Source organism: Carettochelys insculpta, chromosome 6, assembly GCF_033958435.1.
Source record: "Carettochelys insculpta isolate YL-2023 chromosome 6, ASM3395843v1, whole genome shotgun sequence".
Taxonomy (NCBI): domain Eukaryota; kingdom Metazoa; phylum Chordata; order Testudines; family Carettochelyidae; genus Carettochelys; species Carettochelys insculpta.
In genome coordinates, this window is record NC_134142.1 from 33,977,542 (window position 1) to 33,995,924 (window position 18,383).

The window sequence follows — 18,383 nt, forward strand, 5'->3', positions numbered from 1 at the left end:
ATAATGGAGGCCATGCAAACAGACTTTGAATTGCAGATTGACAGTGAACATGGGGCAGCTTCGAAATAAGCACCTCACTTCAACATTCCCTTACTCTGATCTAGTTCTGTGGGAGTAAGGGAATGTTGAAGTTGGGTACTTATTTGGAAGCTGCCCCCGTCTTCAGTGTCAATCTGCAATTCAAAATCTGTTTGTGTAGCCTCGTTATGCTAATGAGGCTCTGAATATGCATGTTAGCGCCTCATTAGCCTGCTTTGAATTGCTTCATTACTGTGGCACCTTCGATGGGAGAATGGTAGTGTAGCAGCAGCCTTACACAGCTAACAGAAGAGAAGCCCTTTATAACCAGTCTCAACGTGTTCTTAATTGGCCCCAGGAGTTCTGATTAGTCTGACGCCTCTGTCTCTGGAAACCACCTAATTGAATTTCTGGTGACACGCAGACCAGGTTCTGGATGGAATCCTGCCTTCACTGCAGGCTTCAGGCCAGCTGACACAGTTGACTGCTGGGAAAAAACATGGCTTCTGAGTTTGATAGCTCCATGGCAGCAACAGCAGGCACACCCAATTTCACATATTCACTGCCATGGGACCAGAAGCCTGTGTGTGTGTCAGTCAGATCGGGGCTTGCTTCCATCTCTGTGGCAGGAAGTCTCTAAGTCCAGTCTCCAATGCTTGTGGTTCAGCTGTGTCAATCAAGGCTTCCAGACTGCCAGATTCACGTGAGTCAATTAACTGTTTCCAGGATTAATTTTATTTTAAACTATTCTAAATGAAATGCTTTGATTATTTCATGACTTATTTCCCTTCTAGAAAACTTTTTTTTTTGGCTTCAAATGGAATAACTTTTGTAATTTCCTGCAGAATAGAAATTCCAACTTTGACCAAGTCTATGAATTATATCACTGTCCCCATAGCTATTCACTCTACAAATACCTCTTAGACTGGCACACTTTGAACCTGAAACTTAGAAAATACCATACAATTACAAAAAAGTAAAGTTCATATTCCTCATATCACAATCAATCACTAAAGAATAGAAAAATCACTTACCTATAGTAGCATTTCCCAATTTGGACTTTCCACCACCAGTCCTTGTATTGTGCATGCTCTGTGGCAAGTGCTGCCAAATCTAAAGCCTTAAAAAGACACAAACACACACCCACATCTTAAAATGAGCATTTCCAAGTTTGAACAAAGAATATCAAAGAAGAATACAAGCAGTAAAGAACAGCAAAATATACAAATATCAAATAATATAATTTCATAATATGGACATTGTTTTTTACATGTAGATCACAGGAGGATTAGTGTCTTATTTCTGTGAAGATATTTCATAAAATGTTTGAAAAGATTACAGCAGGATGTAATCATATATGCTTTTTTAATAGTTATATAAATGCAAAAGAACAAGGGATGAGATTGCAGAGATTGTGTAAGGTATTCCATAAGTCTAAGCATTTCACATTTCCCATCAAGGGAGAAAATTTACTAGAAATGGCTTAATTTTTTTTCAAAAAAAAAAAAGAAGTGCTGATGAAGTTCTCCTTCATATAATGAACAAATTTTCTTGGTTTTGGTGATTATCAGTCCCTTTCCACCTGGATCACTTGAGTACAGTGCACTCATGTGTATAATGACAAACAGTGATTTCTTTGGTCTTTAAACTAGGTCTGACAATGACAGGTAAGCAAAACCCAGAGGTAAGTGAAAAACATGGAGACCTGGGAGACAGGTAAGAAACTGGAGGTCGGGGGGAAAGGGGGTATGAGCTGCAATACCAGGGATAAAGGAGAAACATGGTAAAACTTGGGGACAAAATCAAATCAGTATCTTAGTTGTCTACATACAAATACAGTAAATATAGGGAATAAGTAGGAAGAACTTGAAAAGCTAGTAAATAAAACACAATTATGACTCTGTTGGTATCACAGAGACTTGGTTGGATATATGATGATTGGAATATTGGTATAGAAGTGTATAGCTTGCTGAGGAAGAATAGGAATGGGAAAGAAGGAGATGGTGTTGCATTATGTATTAAAATATACACACTTGGACTAAGATTGAGGACATACAAGACAAGGCTTGCTGGGAGTCCCCATGAAGGTTAAAAGGGATTTAAAAAAAACAAGGAAAATGTCATGGGAGGGGCCTATTACACACCACCTAACCACAAAGAGAAAGTGGATATGGATGTTTTTAAAAACAACTAACAAAATCAACCAAAGCACAGGACTTGGTGGCGATGGGGGACTTTAACTATGCAGGAAAGTAATACAGAAGGACGCAGATTATCCAACAAGTTCTTCGAATGTATTAGAGAATTTTTTTTTATTTCAGAAGGTGCAGAAAGTTACTCGGGGGGAAGGCTGTTCTGAATTTGATTTTAACAAATAGGAAGGAACTGGTGGACAATTTAAAAGTAGAAGGCAGCTTGGGTGAAAGTGATCTTGAAATGATAGAGTTCAAGTAATTCTAAGGAGTGGTAGAAGGGAGAACAGCAAAATAAAGACAATGGATTTCAAAAAAGCAGATTTTAGCAAACTCAGGGAGCTGGTAAGTAAGGTCCCATGGGAAGCAAGTCTAAGAGGAAAAAGCAATTGAATACGGTTGGCAGTTTTCTAAAGGGACATGAATAGGGGTGCAAGACCACACTATTCCCCTGAATAGAAAAGATAAGAAGTATAGCAGGAGACTACCCTGGCTTGAGCAGGAGATCTTGAACAATCTAAAAATCAAAAAGGAGTCCTACAAAGAGTGGAAACTAAGTCAAATTACAAAAAAAAAAATATATATATATAAACAAATAACACAAGTATGTTGGGGCAAAATTAGAAAAGCAAAGATGTAAAATGAGCTCAGTGTAGCTGGAGACAAAGGATAATAAGAAAACATTCAACAAATATATTAGAAATGACAGGAAGACCAAGGACTGTATATGTCCTTTGTTCAATGAAGAGGGAAAAACAATAACAGAAAATGTGGAAATGGCTGTGGTGCTTGACTTCATCTTTATTTTGGTTTTCACCAAGAAGATTGGACATGATTAGATGCCTAGAGTAGTGAATGTCAGAGAAAAGGAGGCAGGTTCAAAAGCTAAAACAGTTAAAGAACAAGTCGAAAATTACTTAGAAAAGTTACATGCCTTCAAGTCACCGGGGTCTGACAAAATGCATCCTAGAATACGCAAGGTATATTAGCCATTAGCTATAATTGAAAAATCATGGAAGACAGCAGAGATTCCAAATGACTGGAAAATGGCAAATACAATGCCCATCTATAAAGAGGGAAATAATGACAATTCAGGAAACTGCAGACCAGTCAGCTTAATTTCTGTGCCAGGAAAGATAATGGAGTATATAATTAAGGGATCCCTTTGGAAACATCTGGAGGATAACAGGGTGATAAATAATGAATTTGTAAAGAACAAATCCTATCAAATCAACCTGTCAGCTTTCTTTGATAGGATAACAAGCTTTGTGGATAAGGGGGGAAGTGGTAGACATGGTATACTAGACTTTAGTAAAAGCATTTGACACAGTCTTGTATGATCATCTTATTAATAATCTACGGAAATATAATGTAGATTGGACAACTATAAGGTGGGTGCATAACTGTTTGGATAACTATTTTGAGAGGGTAGTTACCAATGGTTCATAGTCATGCTAGAAGAGGATAAGAAGTGTGTTTCTGCAGGCATCAATTCTGGGACTGGTTTTGTTCAGTATCTTCAACAATTTAGATAATTGCTTAGAGAGTATGTTTATAAAGTTTGCGTATGATAGCAAACTGCGAGGCATTTCAAGTGCTTTGGAAGACAGGGTTATAATTCCAAATGATCTGGACAAACTGGAGAAATGATCTCAGGTAAACAGGATGAAGTTCAATAAGGACAAATGCAAAGTACTAACTACACTCAGGAAGGAACCATCAGTTTCATGTATTCAAAATGGGAAATGACTCCGTAGGAAGGAGAACTGAGGAAAAGGATCTGAGGGTCATAGTGGACCAAAAGCTAAATATGAGTCAACAGTATGACACTTGGAAAAAAAGACAAACATGATTCTGGGATGCACTGACAGCAGTGTTGTGAGCAAGACAAGAGAATTAATTCTTCTGCTCTACTCTGCGCTGATTAGGCCTCAACTAGAGCATTGTGTCCAGCTCTGGGCACCACATTTCAAAAAAGATGTGGGAAACTGGAGAAAACACAGAGAAGGGCAACAAAAATAATCAAAGATCTAGAAACCATGACCTATGAGGGATACTGAAAGAATTATGTTTGTTTAGTCTGGGAAAGAGAAGACTGAGAGGGAACACTATAACAGCTTTTGAGTACCTAAAAGGTTGTTCTAAGAAGGAGGAAGAAAAATTATTCCTCTTAACCACTGAGGGTAGGACAAGAAGCAATGGGCTTAAATTGAAGCACGGGAGGTTTAGGTTGGAGGTTAGTAAAAACTTCCTAACTGCCAGGGTTGCCTATGGAATCTTGATTGATGGAGACATTTAAGAGCAGGCTATATAAACATCTGCCAAGGATGATCTAGATCTGGGTGGGAAATAATTTTTGCTGAGAGGGGCACTCCTTGAATTCTGGAAAGGTGTCAGGGGTCACAACTTTCTAATTAATGAAATTATTCACTATCTTTCGCAGGGGCAGATAAGATACGGCTCACAGGCTGGCCTCTGCCTGTGGGCTCCATCTGGCCTGCATTACATCTATAGGCCATTGCCTGGGTAGAGGTGAAGGCTGGGAGCTGCATGCTTTTTAAATAGCTGCAGGAACCTCAGGTGCCAGCAAGTCAACACAGTAGCATTGAGAGCTGGGAGCTGCAAACCAAGAGCCCTTTAAATTGCTGCTATTTAAATGGCTCCCAGCCCCAACCATGACCGCATCTCCTGGGGATCCTACTGCTATTGAAAAAGCCTGCAGCTCCTGGTCCCTGCTGCCAGCAGGATATAAGCAGTATGCAGGCCAGATGCAGCTCAGGGGTCAGATCCAAGTGTTCGGTGGGCCAGATACGGCCCATGGGCCATATTTTGCCCACCACGATCTAGGTAATGTGTGGCCCTGCCATGACTGCAGGTGACTGACTAGATGACCTCTCAAGGTCCCTTCCAGTTCTAGTATTTTAGTATTCTACAATTCTGCTTCCCATAAAACCGAAAATTAGCATGGAAACAATGGAAAAGCTTCTCCCCCTCCTAATCCTCCACAGTTAGGAATGTTTGCAGGGTAAGTATTCTATTCAGCACACTTTGCTAGGACAGGGACCATTTGAAGGATCATATTTCCACAGATTAAAAAAAAATCAGAAAGAAAGTCCAGTTTCTATTTTTCTTTAATCTCTGATTTCAGGTCATGGCATGCTGTGTTAATAGAATCACATTTTTACTGTATTGAAAGGCTACAGCAGATACTAGCTGCAGAATTGTCAAATTCCATTTTCAATCAGAACATAAAAGATGTCAGAGTAAAAGCTACACTTCTGTTATAGCAGTACCATTGGAAATATTCTAAAGAGCTCTTTTCAAATGTTATGAAGCTCTAAATGTGCTCATTGTTTCTGATGTAGAATTGACTTGATTTCTTCTTAACTATATTAAATAAATAAATATATGGAGCTACATACATCATAGACCTGCAAGGGACCTTGGGAGGTCATTGAGTCCAGGCCCTAGCCCTCTTGGCAGGACCAATCTATTTGCCCCAGATTCCTAAATAGCAATCTGAAGGATTGAACTCACAACCCTGGGTTTAGCAGGCCAATGCTCAAAACACTGACCTAGCCCTCTCCTCAACAGTTTGTTTTATATATAAAAGAAAAAAAAACCTAACTATAGAAACACAAATCAGAAATGAAAGTTTCTTATCAGAGTATTAGAGAAGTTTCTTATCAGAGTACCTAATACTTTAGTTAGCAGGGAGGGAATCTCTCATTGGTTAGAGCACTGGCCTTGTAATTTCAGGGTTGAGAGCTCAATCCTTGAGAGGGCCTTTCAAGGTTCTGGGGCAGGTTATATTTTAAAAAGAAATCTGCCAGTGATGTTGATAGGTCCTGCTGTATGAGTGCAAGAGGCTTGACTTGATGACTTCTCAAGGTCCCTTCCAGCTTTCTGATAGATGTATATCTCCATGTAAACCACGGGACAGTGGAGAATTGTCCCATTACAGGTGTTGGTGAGATTTTTGTTTGGTTGTTCTTTTTACCATAATCTAGTAAAGCTGTTATGTCTACTATAAAGAAAAATATGACATGTTGAACCTCTCTAATCTGAAACTCTCTCATCTAGCAACATCCATAATTCAGTATGATTTTAGTTAGCCAGGTAACCACTTATCACGGGTGTTGCCATGTTTCCTGTGGTCTCAAAGTTTGCTTACAGCCACCAGTCCTGGCTCTCAGTGTTCTGTGCTGTTATTTAGCTGTAATTTACCCCTAACTGTATTCTGTGAGCCCAGTATGCAGTGGAAGTGTTGGTAATGTGCTAGACCAAGGGTCTGCAACCTGCAGCTCTTTAAGGACTACTTTTTAGCTCCTGATGCTATAATTAAAGGAAAAACAAGCAAACAAAAACAAAAAACCCACTCTCATGATTATTTTCAATAAGCAGTGAATGTCTAAAAGTCCAAAACCAGACAACTTATATATAATTAGAAAACAATATGTGATCTCAAAACATTGGATTACTTCCCCTTGCATCCTCCAGAGAGAAAGAAGGTATGGGGGTGACAGTAAAAAAGACAGTGGGAGAAACATCTATGTAAAGTATGTGGCAATAGAAAATGTAAAGTTTGTGAACATCCTGTATCACATTACAAATCATTGCGTACGCACCATTTTTAAAATAAGGGTTACAAAAAGTATGGTTTGATGTTATTTATGAAGGACCATTTTGTATTCACATGCATTGAAGCTCTTGAACTAATAATTTTTTTTTAAACCAAATTGGGAAAAATGGTTCTTCTTGCTATTTTGGTTGCTGATCCAAATTCTCTTGTCTGGCACCAGTCAGGTCCTGAGGATGCTCAACTAGAGAGGTGCAACCTTTATCTGTTTGTCAACCTACTATTGGCATTTCAGATAAAGTGACAAGTGTTTCTGTGTCTTTATTCCCAGCTGTTTGCTCCTGTAGCTAGCACAATTAGGATTGCTTTAAAGGCAGCAGGCCACATCTTCCTATGAGCAGATAGGAATAAGGGGACTTTGAAGTAGGCGGGGTCCTTTCGAAAAGGAGCCCCGTCTGGACAAACTGTGCGGCAGCGAGCTGCATCAATTTTGAAGTGCCGTGGCTGCCCGCATGCTAATGAGGTGCTGAATATGTATTTTAGCGCTTCATTAGTAAACTTCGACATGGCCATTTGCATGGCCATTTCGAAGTTTCTGGCTAGTGTAGACACGGCCTAGGTGTTTAACAGAAAAAAAAAAAAGCCGCTTTAACTGTGGAGTACGGAGCACAGATTTAAAATTCCGGAAGGCAGTTCATACTGAAACCTCCCTTAATTTGTGTTTATTGGAGTACATAAGATGTCAAATTACATGGCTGCTCACAATGTACTCAGAATAGGTATTAAAAGGAGAAAAGGCTAAAATGCAATCAATCCTTTTGAAGAGAAATGATCTCAGAATATTTTGGTAACAAGCACTGCAGCCACAGTGGGTGGTGATGTTCTTTGACTTAATAAAAAATGCAGTTATAAAAATAGAACACAATGTGGCTTCCTTCACTCACCCAGTGTGCTTTGCTGGGAGTTGGCAAATACCAAGGCAACATCACAAGATAGGATTACTAACTGGCATATATTTGCTGCTGATCCGTAAGACAAATTGTAATGAGTGCATCACTAATCTTTCAAGCCACGTCAGACTCTGGTGTTTCACTGTTTAGTTGAAATGAGCTCAGTAAATGATGAACAATGTCTGAGTAAGGCTTTTAAATTGCCCCATTGTCGCTGATATGTAGCCCACAGTATTTAGTCCACAAAATGAAAATCAAGAATAATTCAGTGCCTAAAGAGAGTCAGTTATTGATGAATGATCCCAAGAGGAAATGAGAGAACAGCAATAAAGGAGGACTAATTGTACACTAAGAATAAGCATTCATTTTTCTTTAAGTAAAATAAAGGGACACTAGATGCTTTTCTTCCTTAGAAGTATTAAATACTGTGCTTTTCTCCACTCCCATCTCAAAAACACATAGAGTTAGTGGGTATTTGGTGCATTTGCTATTAATACAGATAGAATACTTTATACAGTGCAGATGTAATCACATCTGCATACAACTGTACAATTATATTCTTTAATTGAAATAGATAAACTCAATAGTACTTCAAGGGCTATGTCTACACGAGCCAATAACTTCTAAATGGCCATGCAAATGGCCATTTCGAAGTTTACTAATGAAGCGCTGAAATACATATTCAGCGCCTCATTAGCATGCGGGCGGCCGCGGCACTTTGAAATTGACACGGCTCGTCCAGATGAGGCTCCTTTTCGAAAGGACCCCGCCTACTTCGAAGTCCCCTTATTCCTATCTGCTCATAGGAATAAGGGGACTTCGAAGTAGGCAGGGTCCTTTTGAAAAGGAGCCCCGTCTGGACGAGCCGTGTGGTGGCGAGCTGTGTGAATTTTGAAGTGTTGCTGCCGCCCACATGCTAATGAGGCGCTGAATATGTATTTCAGCGCTTCATTAGTAAACTTCAAAATGGTCATTTGCGTGGCCATTTCGAAGTTTTTGGCTAGTGTAGACACGGCCAAGGAGTGATTAAGAACTAAATGGAGATGAAAAATGCTTAAGACTTATTTATTAAAATTATATTGCAGAAAAACACAGTACAAATCTGCCAAGTTGGGCAAAATGCAAGCAAAGAAACACTCCTCTCTATTAATACTTCTACATCTTTTGTAAATAATATTGAATATCTGTTTTGGATGCGATTACAATTTTGGCTCACAAAGGTAAAAGTTTTGATGTTAAATGCTTAGATTTCTGTAAGGTATCTGACTTGGTACTACAAGACATTTTGATTAAAAAACTAAAAACATACATAATTAACCTGGCAAACAGTAAAGAGATTAAAAGCTGTACACCAAATAAGTCTCGGTGTAGTCAGGATAACATCTTTGAAAAAGTGTTTTTAGTAAGGGTCAGCAAAGATCATTGTTTAGCCCTACACAATTTTACATTTTTATTAATGACTTGCAAAAAAAAAACCAAAATCATCACTGATAAAGTCTGCAGATAACACAGAAATTAGAGGGGCTGGAAAATGATACTCTGATACAGAGTAACCTGGATTGTATGTTAAACTGGGCACAAGCAAACAATATGCTTTTTAAAATACAGCTAAAGGTATATGTATAGGCACAAAGAAGGCAGACCAGTATAATAAGGGTGTTCATACCACATCAGCACTTGCGGGTTTTAAGGTACCTCAGAAGAGGCCAAATAACCATATGGGCTGCAGCTTTGGAAGAGCCAATGACTGACAAAGGCTAACTGATGATGAGGCCCAGCTGGGCAGGAGGAGCTGAGCTTGTATGAAACCAGGAAGTCTGCAGCAGAAGACCGTTATTGGGGAGGTGGGGGGGCCCTGAACACATTCACTGAACTCAAAGAAATGGGCCAGAGGAGACTCAGGAAGGAGCAAAAGCCCTGGGATCCTAGTCCTTCAGGAAGGGTTCACCCAGAGGAGTGGCAGGAAGAAAGCCTGTGAAATGTAGAGTAGGAAGAAACTCAGGGAAACAGCAGAAAGGCAGAGATTGTGTAGAGCTTATTTGATGGTTACAAAGTCCCTGAGCTAAAATCCACACTAGCAGACGGGCTTCAGTTCTCCTACCAACCATGTGGAATTGGAATTGGCATGGAGGACTGCCTGAGATAGCACCTGGACAGATTATCTGGAGGGATTTTGACACCATGGAAATGTTAAACTGTATAGTGACTTAGATGGAGGCAGTCATGAAGACAGACCACCCTGAGACCTCAAGAGAAAAAGGCCCACAGAGCAAGTGAACAGACGATAGTGCTAGACTGGACAAGAGCTGTTCCCCGCACCCTGCCAGGAGGAGGTTCCTCAACAGTGAATAAAACTCTGCTTTCACAACAGGAGACCCTATGCTGAGACAATGTTTCAAAAAGTTTCAGGTTTAGTTTACCTGGCAACTGTGGATAAGATGCAGAAGTAGTCTGTTCTTTCCCCTCCCACAAACATGGACAGGTCTACAGTGCAGTTTTCCTTTACTTGAGTGCATAACCAACTAGACAAACTGCTCTTCCTGGTCCATGGGTGCAGGAAACTTGCCTGGACAGTGGCTCTTCAATATTGCTGGTCCTCCTCTTCTCCCACCCAGGGGGCAGCTTCTCAGGTCTTGGCACCACTAGCCTCCAGGCCTCATCCCTTTCCAAAAGGGTCATCTTAGGCTGCCAGGATACCCCTGCCCTTCATTGCTGGGTGATCAAGTATGCCCAACTCAGGGAGAGGTGGGTCAGTGACTGAGTGAAGTGACTAAGATAGACAGGTGAGTAAGGGGTAAACGCATTTGACTGTATGGAAAGAGTTGGATCGTATTGTTTGTGGGTTTTTTAACTGAGATGAATGAATAAGAGAACATGTTGAGGGGGTTTGAGAAGGAGGGAGAGATCATTAAGAAAGGGAGAAACTAAACATGAAATAATGAACACAAAGAAAAGGGAGTTGGACATGGATATGTATGAGAAGAAACACTACAAATAAGAGGAGAAGCAAATGAAAAAGGAAAATAAAGAGTGGAATATTAAACTGTTAAAATTAAAAATTAGATATTTAAAATATAGTACCATAAGTGCAACCTATACTGTGAACTGAGCAATAAAAGTATTTCCTATGAGAACTTAGAAAGTAAAGATACAACCACAGTTACTGAGATCTGTGCCAAAACTGAAGAGTTCTGAATCCTATTCAGGGACTCCAAAATGCTACTTCCATAAAATTTCCGAAACTCTACTGCACTACTCAGAACATATGACTTGTGCCCCAAGAACTTGCCACTCCAGCTTTGGAGATCCTGCTGTTAATATCACTGAAATAGTTGAGTGATATATTTTCACTTTAATTTTGTGCTAATTTCATTTTAGCATGTCTAAGTAATTCCATACCACATAAGGTCTTTGTCACTGGTGGACTGGAGTTCCTGTTGGCAAATGATGTTTTTTCAATTATTGGCACCAGAAAAAAAATTTCACTTTCTTGATGTCAAAATAAATTAATAATAATTAACGGGTCATACATTCTGTTTCTTTTTGACACTTCAGATGTTTACATTTACTGGTTATATTTTAGATACTAGTAGGCTAAAATTCAATCCTGTCAAGAGAAGTCTGTGCCATTAAACTGGCAGACAGCATATGACTGACATAATTTAGTGGCAAATTAAACAATTCAGAGCATTTAATCTGAAAACAATTCTGATGCACACCTACACAATCTATGTCTTTTCTTGTAATCATTGCTTAACTAGTTACACAACTAAGAGGTGGTCCAGGCTGGCACATACTAGTGGACCCTTGCCTGAGCCACCACTTATGCTCAGCCTAGCTGTGCTTTTTTGGTGCACTCACGGTAGTGCGCATACGGACACACACACACACGCCGATGAAGAGAGGGATAGAATTGCTTGGGACAGTATGGCCGTGTCTACACTAGCCCCAAACTTCGAAATGGCCACGCAAATGGCCATTTTGAAGTTTGCTAATGAAGAGCTGAAATGCATATTCGGTGCTTCATTAGCATGTGGGCGGCCGTGGCACTTCGAAATTGACACGCCTCGCCACCGCACGGCTCGTCCCGACGGGGATCCTTTTTGAAAGGACCCTGCCTACTTCGAAGTCCCCTTATTCCCATCTGCTCATGGGAATAAGGGGACTTCGAAGTAGGCAGGGTCCTTTCGAAAAGGAGCCCTGTCGGGACGAGCCACGCGGCAGTGAGGCACGTCAATTTCGAAGTGCCGCGGCTGCCAGCATGCTAATGAAGCGCTGAATATGCATTTCAGCCCTTCATTAGTAAACTTCAAAATGGCCATTTGCGTGGCCATTTCGAAGTTTGGGGCTAGTGTAGACGTAGCCTATATGGGATAAAACTTTGTTAGCAACAAGGGATTGACTTTAACACTGTGCAAAACGTTTCTTGGTTTTCAGCCTAACAATAAAATGTATAGTTTCTGGGATATTCTACACAGGGAAAATGTTACAAGTGTCACTACTGACATTTAAAACAAGCCTGAATACACTGTGGGGGAACAAATCTTACAGACAGGATTAACTATACAATATAAACAGACAGGGCCCAGTGTACTACTCACTACAGAGTAACTAAAGTCTGCAGAAATGTTTCATCAGCATTACTGCATTTATTATCAAGCATTTTTCAGCATTGTTAGTATATTTTCATGAAAGATTCCTCACACATCAACCAACTATGATACTATGATTAAAATACAAATTGATGTACAATTTGTCAGTGATTATTTGGACCAGCTCTATAGGCATTACTAATTTCAGTAATGTTTAGGCAATGAAGATCAAAACCTTTTTCCACCACCTTGGGCGTGTCCGAGGAGGGATGGAGAGAAGCTTGTGGAGTTTTTTGTTTCCTAAGGCCCCAGTTGCTCTGTATTTTCCAGGCAGTCCACATACCCAGAGTGCACTTCTAACTCCTGCCACTCCAGGACTGCAAACCAAACTCCAGCTCTGGTTCACTCACCCCAACACTGGGTTGACTCTGCAGTGCTGTAACTAGCTAATTTTGCACCTGAGGCAAAAATATAAAAATTGTGCCCCCTCACTTTTGTATATTCATAGTTGTTATTTTGTAGGAAAAGGGAAAATACGTTAATTTTATTATAGTTAATCAGAGATGTGCTGGGGAAAGACACTCATTCCCAAACTGCTCCTGCTCTTCCCCTCGCTTAAATCCCACACATTCAGAGACTAGAGTGGGTCTGGAGTCACAGACAGAGGATAGGATGGAGGTGTCATACAAGGGCTGTGAGTTGGGGTAACATAGGGGTAGGGAGTCACACATGGAGGAGAGAGGTGCTGGAGGTCACACATGGAGGATTGGCTGGAGGTGTCACAGGGGCTGTGAGGTGAGGTAATGGGTGGGGGGGTCACAGAGGATGTGAGTGCTGGGGTCATGCTTGAAGGCTAGGGAGTCACACACAGAGGCTGGGGTGGAGTAACATGGGGTGAGGGGGGTCACACACAGAGGCTGGGGTGGAGTAACACAGAAGTGAGGAGGTCACCATGGGGAGGGGTTCACATACAGAGCTGGGAGGGTGCTGTGAATGCCAGGGAAGGTCACATTGTAGGAAGCATGAGGAGGGGGCACCGCGAGCTTGGCCAGGAGCCACTCTTCTCCTGTAGGTGTCTCTGCTCCAGCTGCTGCCCTGGTGCTAACCCCATCCCCTGCCTTCCAGGGCAGTGGAGACGTGCGGCTGGCTGGCATGGTGGCCAAGGAGAAGGAGACCAGGAATGGACTCTGTACCCCTGCTGACTCCCACGGACCCCACGCTCCCCAGACCTGCCCCCTGGCTTAAACACCACACTCCTCCAAGTTGCTCCCCCCGCTCCACTTCTGGTGCATTGCTGCAGTCACCACGACTACTGCCTCTACCTTCTCCTCCTCCTCCATGTGGCTCCCCCTCTGCTGCCATCTGCAGCACCAGCACTCCCTACCTTGCCACACTGCCTGAAATGGAAGTGAATTTAATTGGTTTAACAGCCAGCCATTAAATCAATTAAATTGAGTTCCATTTCAGGCAAGGCAAGGAAGGGCAAGAAGGGAGTAGAGGAGGAGTCATCTGGAGGCAGCAGTGTAACAAGCTGCAAATGGCTCTTTAAGAGCAACATGACACTTGGATGGAGCCACCCAGCTGGCTAACTGCGCCCCGTGAGCTGTGGCACCTGAGGTGAGTGCCTCAGTCACCTCACCCTTGTTACTACCCTGTTGCTCTGTATAACAGTGAAGGGGAGCACACACTGTAATCAATTCATTCCTATTTGTAGAAAAAGATGTAGAGTACGAGCAGTTGCAGGTAGGTCCCAGCTGGCCAGGGAGAACAAACAGAATGTCCAGCACATGGCTGCAGCAAAATTGTGAATTCTAGAACCCTGCCTACCGCCGCCCCAACCTGAATTCTGTGCTATATTTGGGGTGTGGAGGGTGACTCTCTGCAACAATAAAATTCCAACAGCCTTGGAGACTTCTCAGGGACTGTTTTAGGGCTTTTGTTGAAATAGACAGGTATAGGTTTGCACGTGGCTCACACTGAGGTTATCTTTACAACTTAAGGCAGGGAGACAAACTTAACTTTATTATATATAAAAGCTGTGATCGAGGAGCACAATTCTAGGGCAAGGGATATTTCTGCAGCAAGTTCTGCAAAGTCACTGAATTCATGGGTCCTGCTGAACAGTCTCCTCCATCTAACTTCTATGATATTCCTATGCTATTTTTACTTTTGAAAATAAAGGTATTAAAACTTTAGTCCTGGTGACTTCTTCATGCTTGTAACAAAAAAGTTTCTTAAACCTACACTTTTTTTCCTTAGAAGTAAAGTAATTCTAGAAGCCTTAGTTCAGCTGAAACCTGACAGACATGACAGAATAAGACTTAACACAAATAAAAATGTATTTATATGGATTACTTACAGTCTTAACGTCATTTTCATGATGAAAAATGTATTCAAACAATGCCTATCAGAAGAAAATTTAAGACATTATCATGCTTGGAAAAAAGAAACACTAATATCTTATATAATAAACATTGAGTTTTCATAATATAATAATCACCAATTACCACCCTAAAATATCCAACACAGTTGTATATAACCTACAGAAATATGAAATGGACTTATGAGTCAGATTAACAAGATCTACTGGTGCACTGTGTTGGCAGGAAAGAATTATTTTGTCATTAATAATACAGTGTATTTAAGTCCAGATTTACTGTTTTCTTCCACATATGCAAATTATCATTGTTAAAAAGATTCTGAATCTGAAACTTGGCAAACAAATCTACAGATGCACAATCAGAAGAGAAAACATCTCAATCTTTACACCTCTGTTGACTCCTCAGTACATCATAGATGTATTTGATTTGAGGGGACAGAAAAAAAAACCAGTCAAGACTGAATATATAGAGGAGAAAGAACAGCTGAAGGGGGAAAAAATCCTGATTTTTTTTTACTAAGATTTTTTTCTGACCTGAACTGAATTTTAAAGTGAACTTAATGCCTTTGAAAGATGTGTGATTGACCATGACGGAGACTAATGTCTTATGATAAGTATAAGACACAGAACCATGGAAGAAATAATATAAACCACTCACATATTCATGGGTTCTAAACTAACTGAAACAATTCAGGAAAATATCTAGATATCACCGAAAGACAGATCATCGTTTTCTGCTCAATATGTGGCAGTGGGTTAAAAATAAATTAATTAAGATGTATAAGGGATGGGACGATGAATACTGAAAATGGTCTATTGCTATTATATAAAGAGTTTGATTCTAGTTACCCCATTAATAAATAAATACAATAAAAGCAAAGAAGGGGTTCAGAAATGGGCAAAGAACGATGAGAGGCCCAGAAAAAACTTCTATAGAAAGGTGATTAAAGGTAAATGTAAAAAGAGACGTACAAATTAATGGTATAGGAAAAGGTAGATAAGTCACTAATTACTTCCTCTTAGAATACAAAATAAGGAAATGTTCAATGAAAGTGAGAAGGAGTAAACCTAAAACTGAAAAGCAAACATTTTCTTGTATGATTTATTTGCTTGTAATATTTACCCAAAATGATACAGTGGCCAAAAACCTAAGAGGTTTAAATAAGACTGAAGACATATATGGCTATGAATATTTAGTGTTACAAAACTAAATACAGGTTGAACTTCTCTACTCTGTCACTCTCTCATCCAGCAAAAATCCATAGTCCTGCATAAATTTAGTTAGCAGGCTGACCACTTATTATGGGTGTGGCCAAGTTTCCCATGGTCCCAGAAAGTTTGCTTACAGCCATTTGTACTGACATTCAGTGTTCTTTGCTGTTATTTAGCTCTAATTTACCTCTAAATGTCTTCTAAGAGCCCAGTAGAAGTGTTGGTAATGTTGCTAGACAATATTGATCTCCAAGGGTTTGGCAAATTCTCGTTTAGCACCAGTCTGGTCCCAAGGATGCTGGACTAAAGAGGTTCAACCTGCATTTATTTAAAAGTAAGTTTTGAAAGGGATATAAATCCTTCTCCTTTTGGACATAAATCAACCTCGAGGACACTGAAATTTAGACGAAACCATTGCTTGTAGACATTTAAAGTATACTGTTTTCTATATGGTTTCCTGCACCTTACTCAGAAACAACTGCTGCTGGCCACTATTTGGAAAGAGGATATAGGATTAGATGGCCTATATGACTGAATATGTCTATTCTTGTATTCTATAACACATAGGAAGGCATGGCCCATGCCACAAAGTTTATAATTTAAAATGAAAGTTTTCAGACGTTTGTTAGTCTGTTTCAGCAAAAATAACGAGGAGTCTTGTGGCACCTTAGAGAGCAACAAATTGAATTGGACATAAGCTTTCAAAGGCTTCAGGCTACAAAAGCTTATGCTCAACTACATTTGTTAGTCTTTAATATGCCAAAGGACTCCTCATTGTTTTTAAAGTAAATTTCACCAACAAATGAGAGAAGGAGAAATACAGTGAGGGCAAGGATAAGATCACATGGTTACATAGGTTACATTTGAAAACTTAATGATTGAGACTAATCAGCTCTTATACCCAAGAGAAGTGACAGCTCAGAGTTTTACAACTTTAAGCTACAAACCTTACCCCAAAAATGAAAAGAGGATCTTAAACTTCATCATGCTTTGACTTCAGTGTCAATGCTGTCTTCTTAAAAGAAATGGTAAAGCTAAACATTTTAACTCAGTCTTACTCTCTATGAGAAATATTAATGACATATACTATTTTTCTAACATTAACTGTGTACTGTGCATTTATCTAGCAAGATTCATTAGCCTAAACCTCTTGTGAGCTGAAAGCAATGATTTACTTCAGATTTTGAAAACTATGCTAAGTTTTCAAGAGATGCTGTTTACAAAATGTGTGCACATTTGAATGTGTGAATGTGGATCACAAACTACCTATGTAATGCTGTTGCAAAAAAAAAAAGCAAAACAACATTGTGGAATTCAGGAGTGTTGCAAGCAGGACAAGTAATTCTTCCATTCAGCACTGAGAAGGCCTCTGATTACAATATTGTGTCCAGTTCTGGACAACTCATTTCAGGAAAGATGTAGACAAATCAGAGAAGATTCAAAGACTAAAAAACAACACTTGCAAGGAAAGACTAAAAAAAATAGGTTTGTTTCTTCTGGAAAAGACAGAAGGAGGACATAATATTCAAGTACGTACAAGGCTGTTATAAAAAGAAGGGTGATAAACTGTTCTCCTAGGCCACTGAGGTTAGGACAAGGAGTAATGATCTTAAATTGCAGCAAAAGAGATTTTGGTTAGACGTTAGTAGAAACTTCCCAACTGTAATGGTTGTTAGTTAACCACTGAACAATTGTAAAATCTCAGTCACTGAAAGTTGAAACAACAAGTTAGGCGTATACCAGTCAGGAGTGGTCTAGACAGTACTTATGTTGCCTCAGTGCAGATTTTGAAATAGATGGCCTTTTTGAGAACACCTCCAGTGCTTCATTTCTGTAATTCTATGGATGTTATTACTTATACTTAAGGTGTCGTACAAGTATGCAAGCAACCTAACTATACATCTGGATGTACAGTTTCTGAACCTGCACAGTCAGTTGCAGTAAACACATATTCGTAAACAGAACACAATCTGATTCATTAAAAAGTCTGTCACATCATTTTAAGGAAATTTTTGTTTAAGTGTCTTAAGCTTAGAAGAAAAGAGAATTCCATGTTCAGGAGAAATCCTTCCCTGCCAAGGCATCAGGGACTGCCCACATATATTCCATTTAAAACATTTACAAAGATAGGTTTATTTTTGTATAACAATGAACCATTAAGTCTATATTATTTGCAGTCCTAGATAGGCTGATTCCCTTTAGCAGATTAAAAGACAGATGTGCAACGCTCACCACAGCATGTTTCAAAAAAAGGAACTTCCACCTACAGGTCACTAGTCAAATACAGTTGAGGTCAGAAGGGAATCAGCATGGATAGCCTTTCAGTGGCCTATGCAAAGTGAACCGTGAGGATCAATGCACTTCCTTGCACGCAGGTATCCACATAAATACACCAGCAATACAACTGGCACTCTTATAGGGACACTCAGCTGAGAGGTCACCCAATGAAAAACATGAAAC

At 40.0% G+C, this 18,383-nt stretch overlaps 1 protein-coding gene across 5 annotated transcripts in view; it reads right to left on the reverse strand.

The window, feature by feature from the left end:
* TTC8 (tetratricopeptide repeat domain 8) overlaps positions 1–18,383 on the reverse strand; it is a 65,420-nt gene that overhangs the window by 17,140 nt on the left and 29,897 nt on the right. For all 5 annotated transcript variants that reach the window (XM_074998763.1, XM_074998764.1, XM_074998765.1 and 2 more), the window contains 2 exons: positions 14,691–14,735; positions 1,053–1,138 (listed from right to left, as the gene is read on the reverse strand). In XM_074998763.1, the coding sequence (XP_074854864.1) occupies positions 1,053–1,138; positions 14,691–14,735 (131 nt within the window). The remainder of the gene's footprint in view (positions 1–1,052; positions 1,139–14,690; positions 14,736–18,383) is intronic.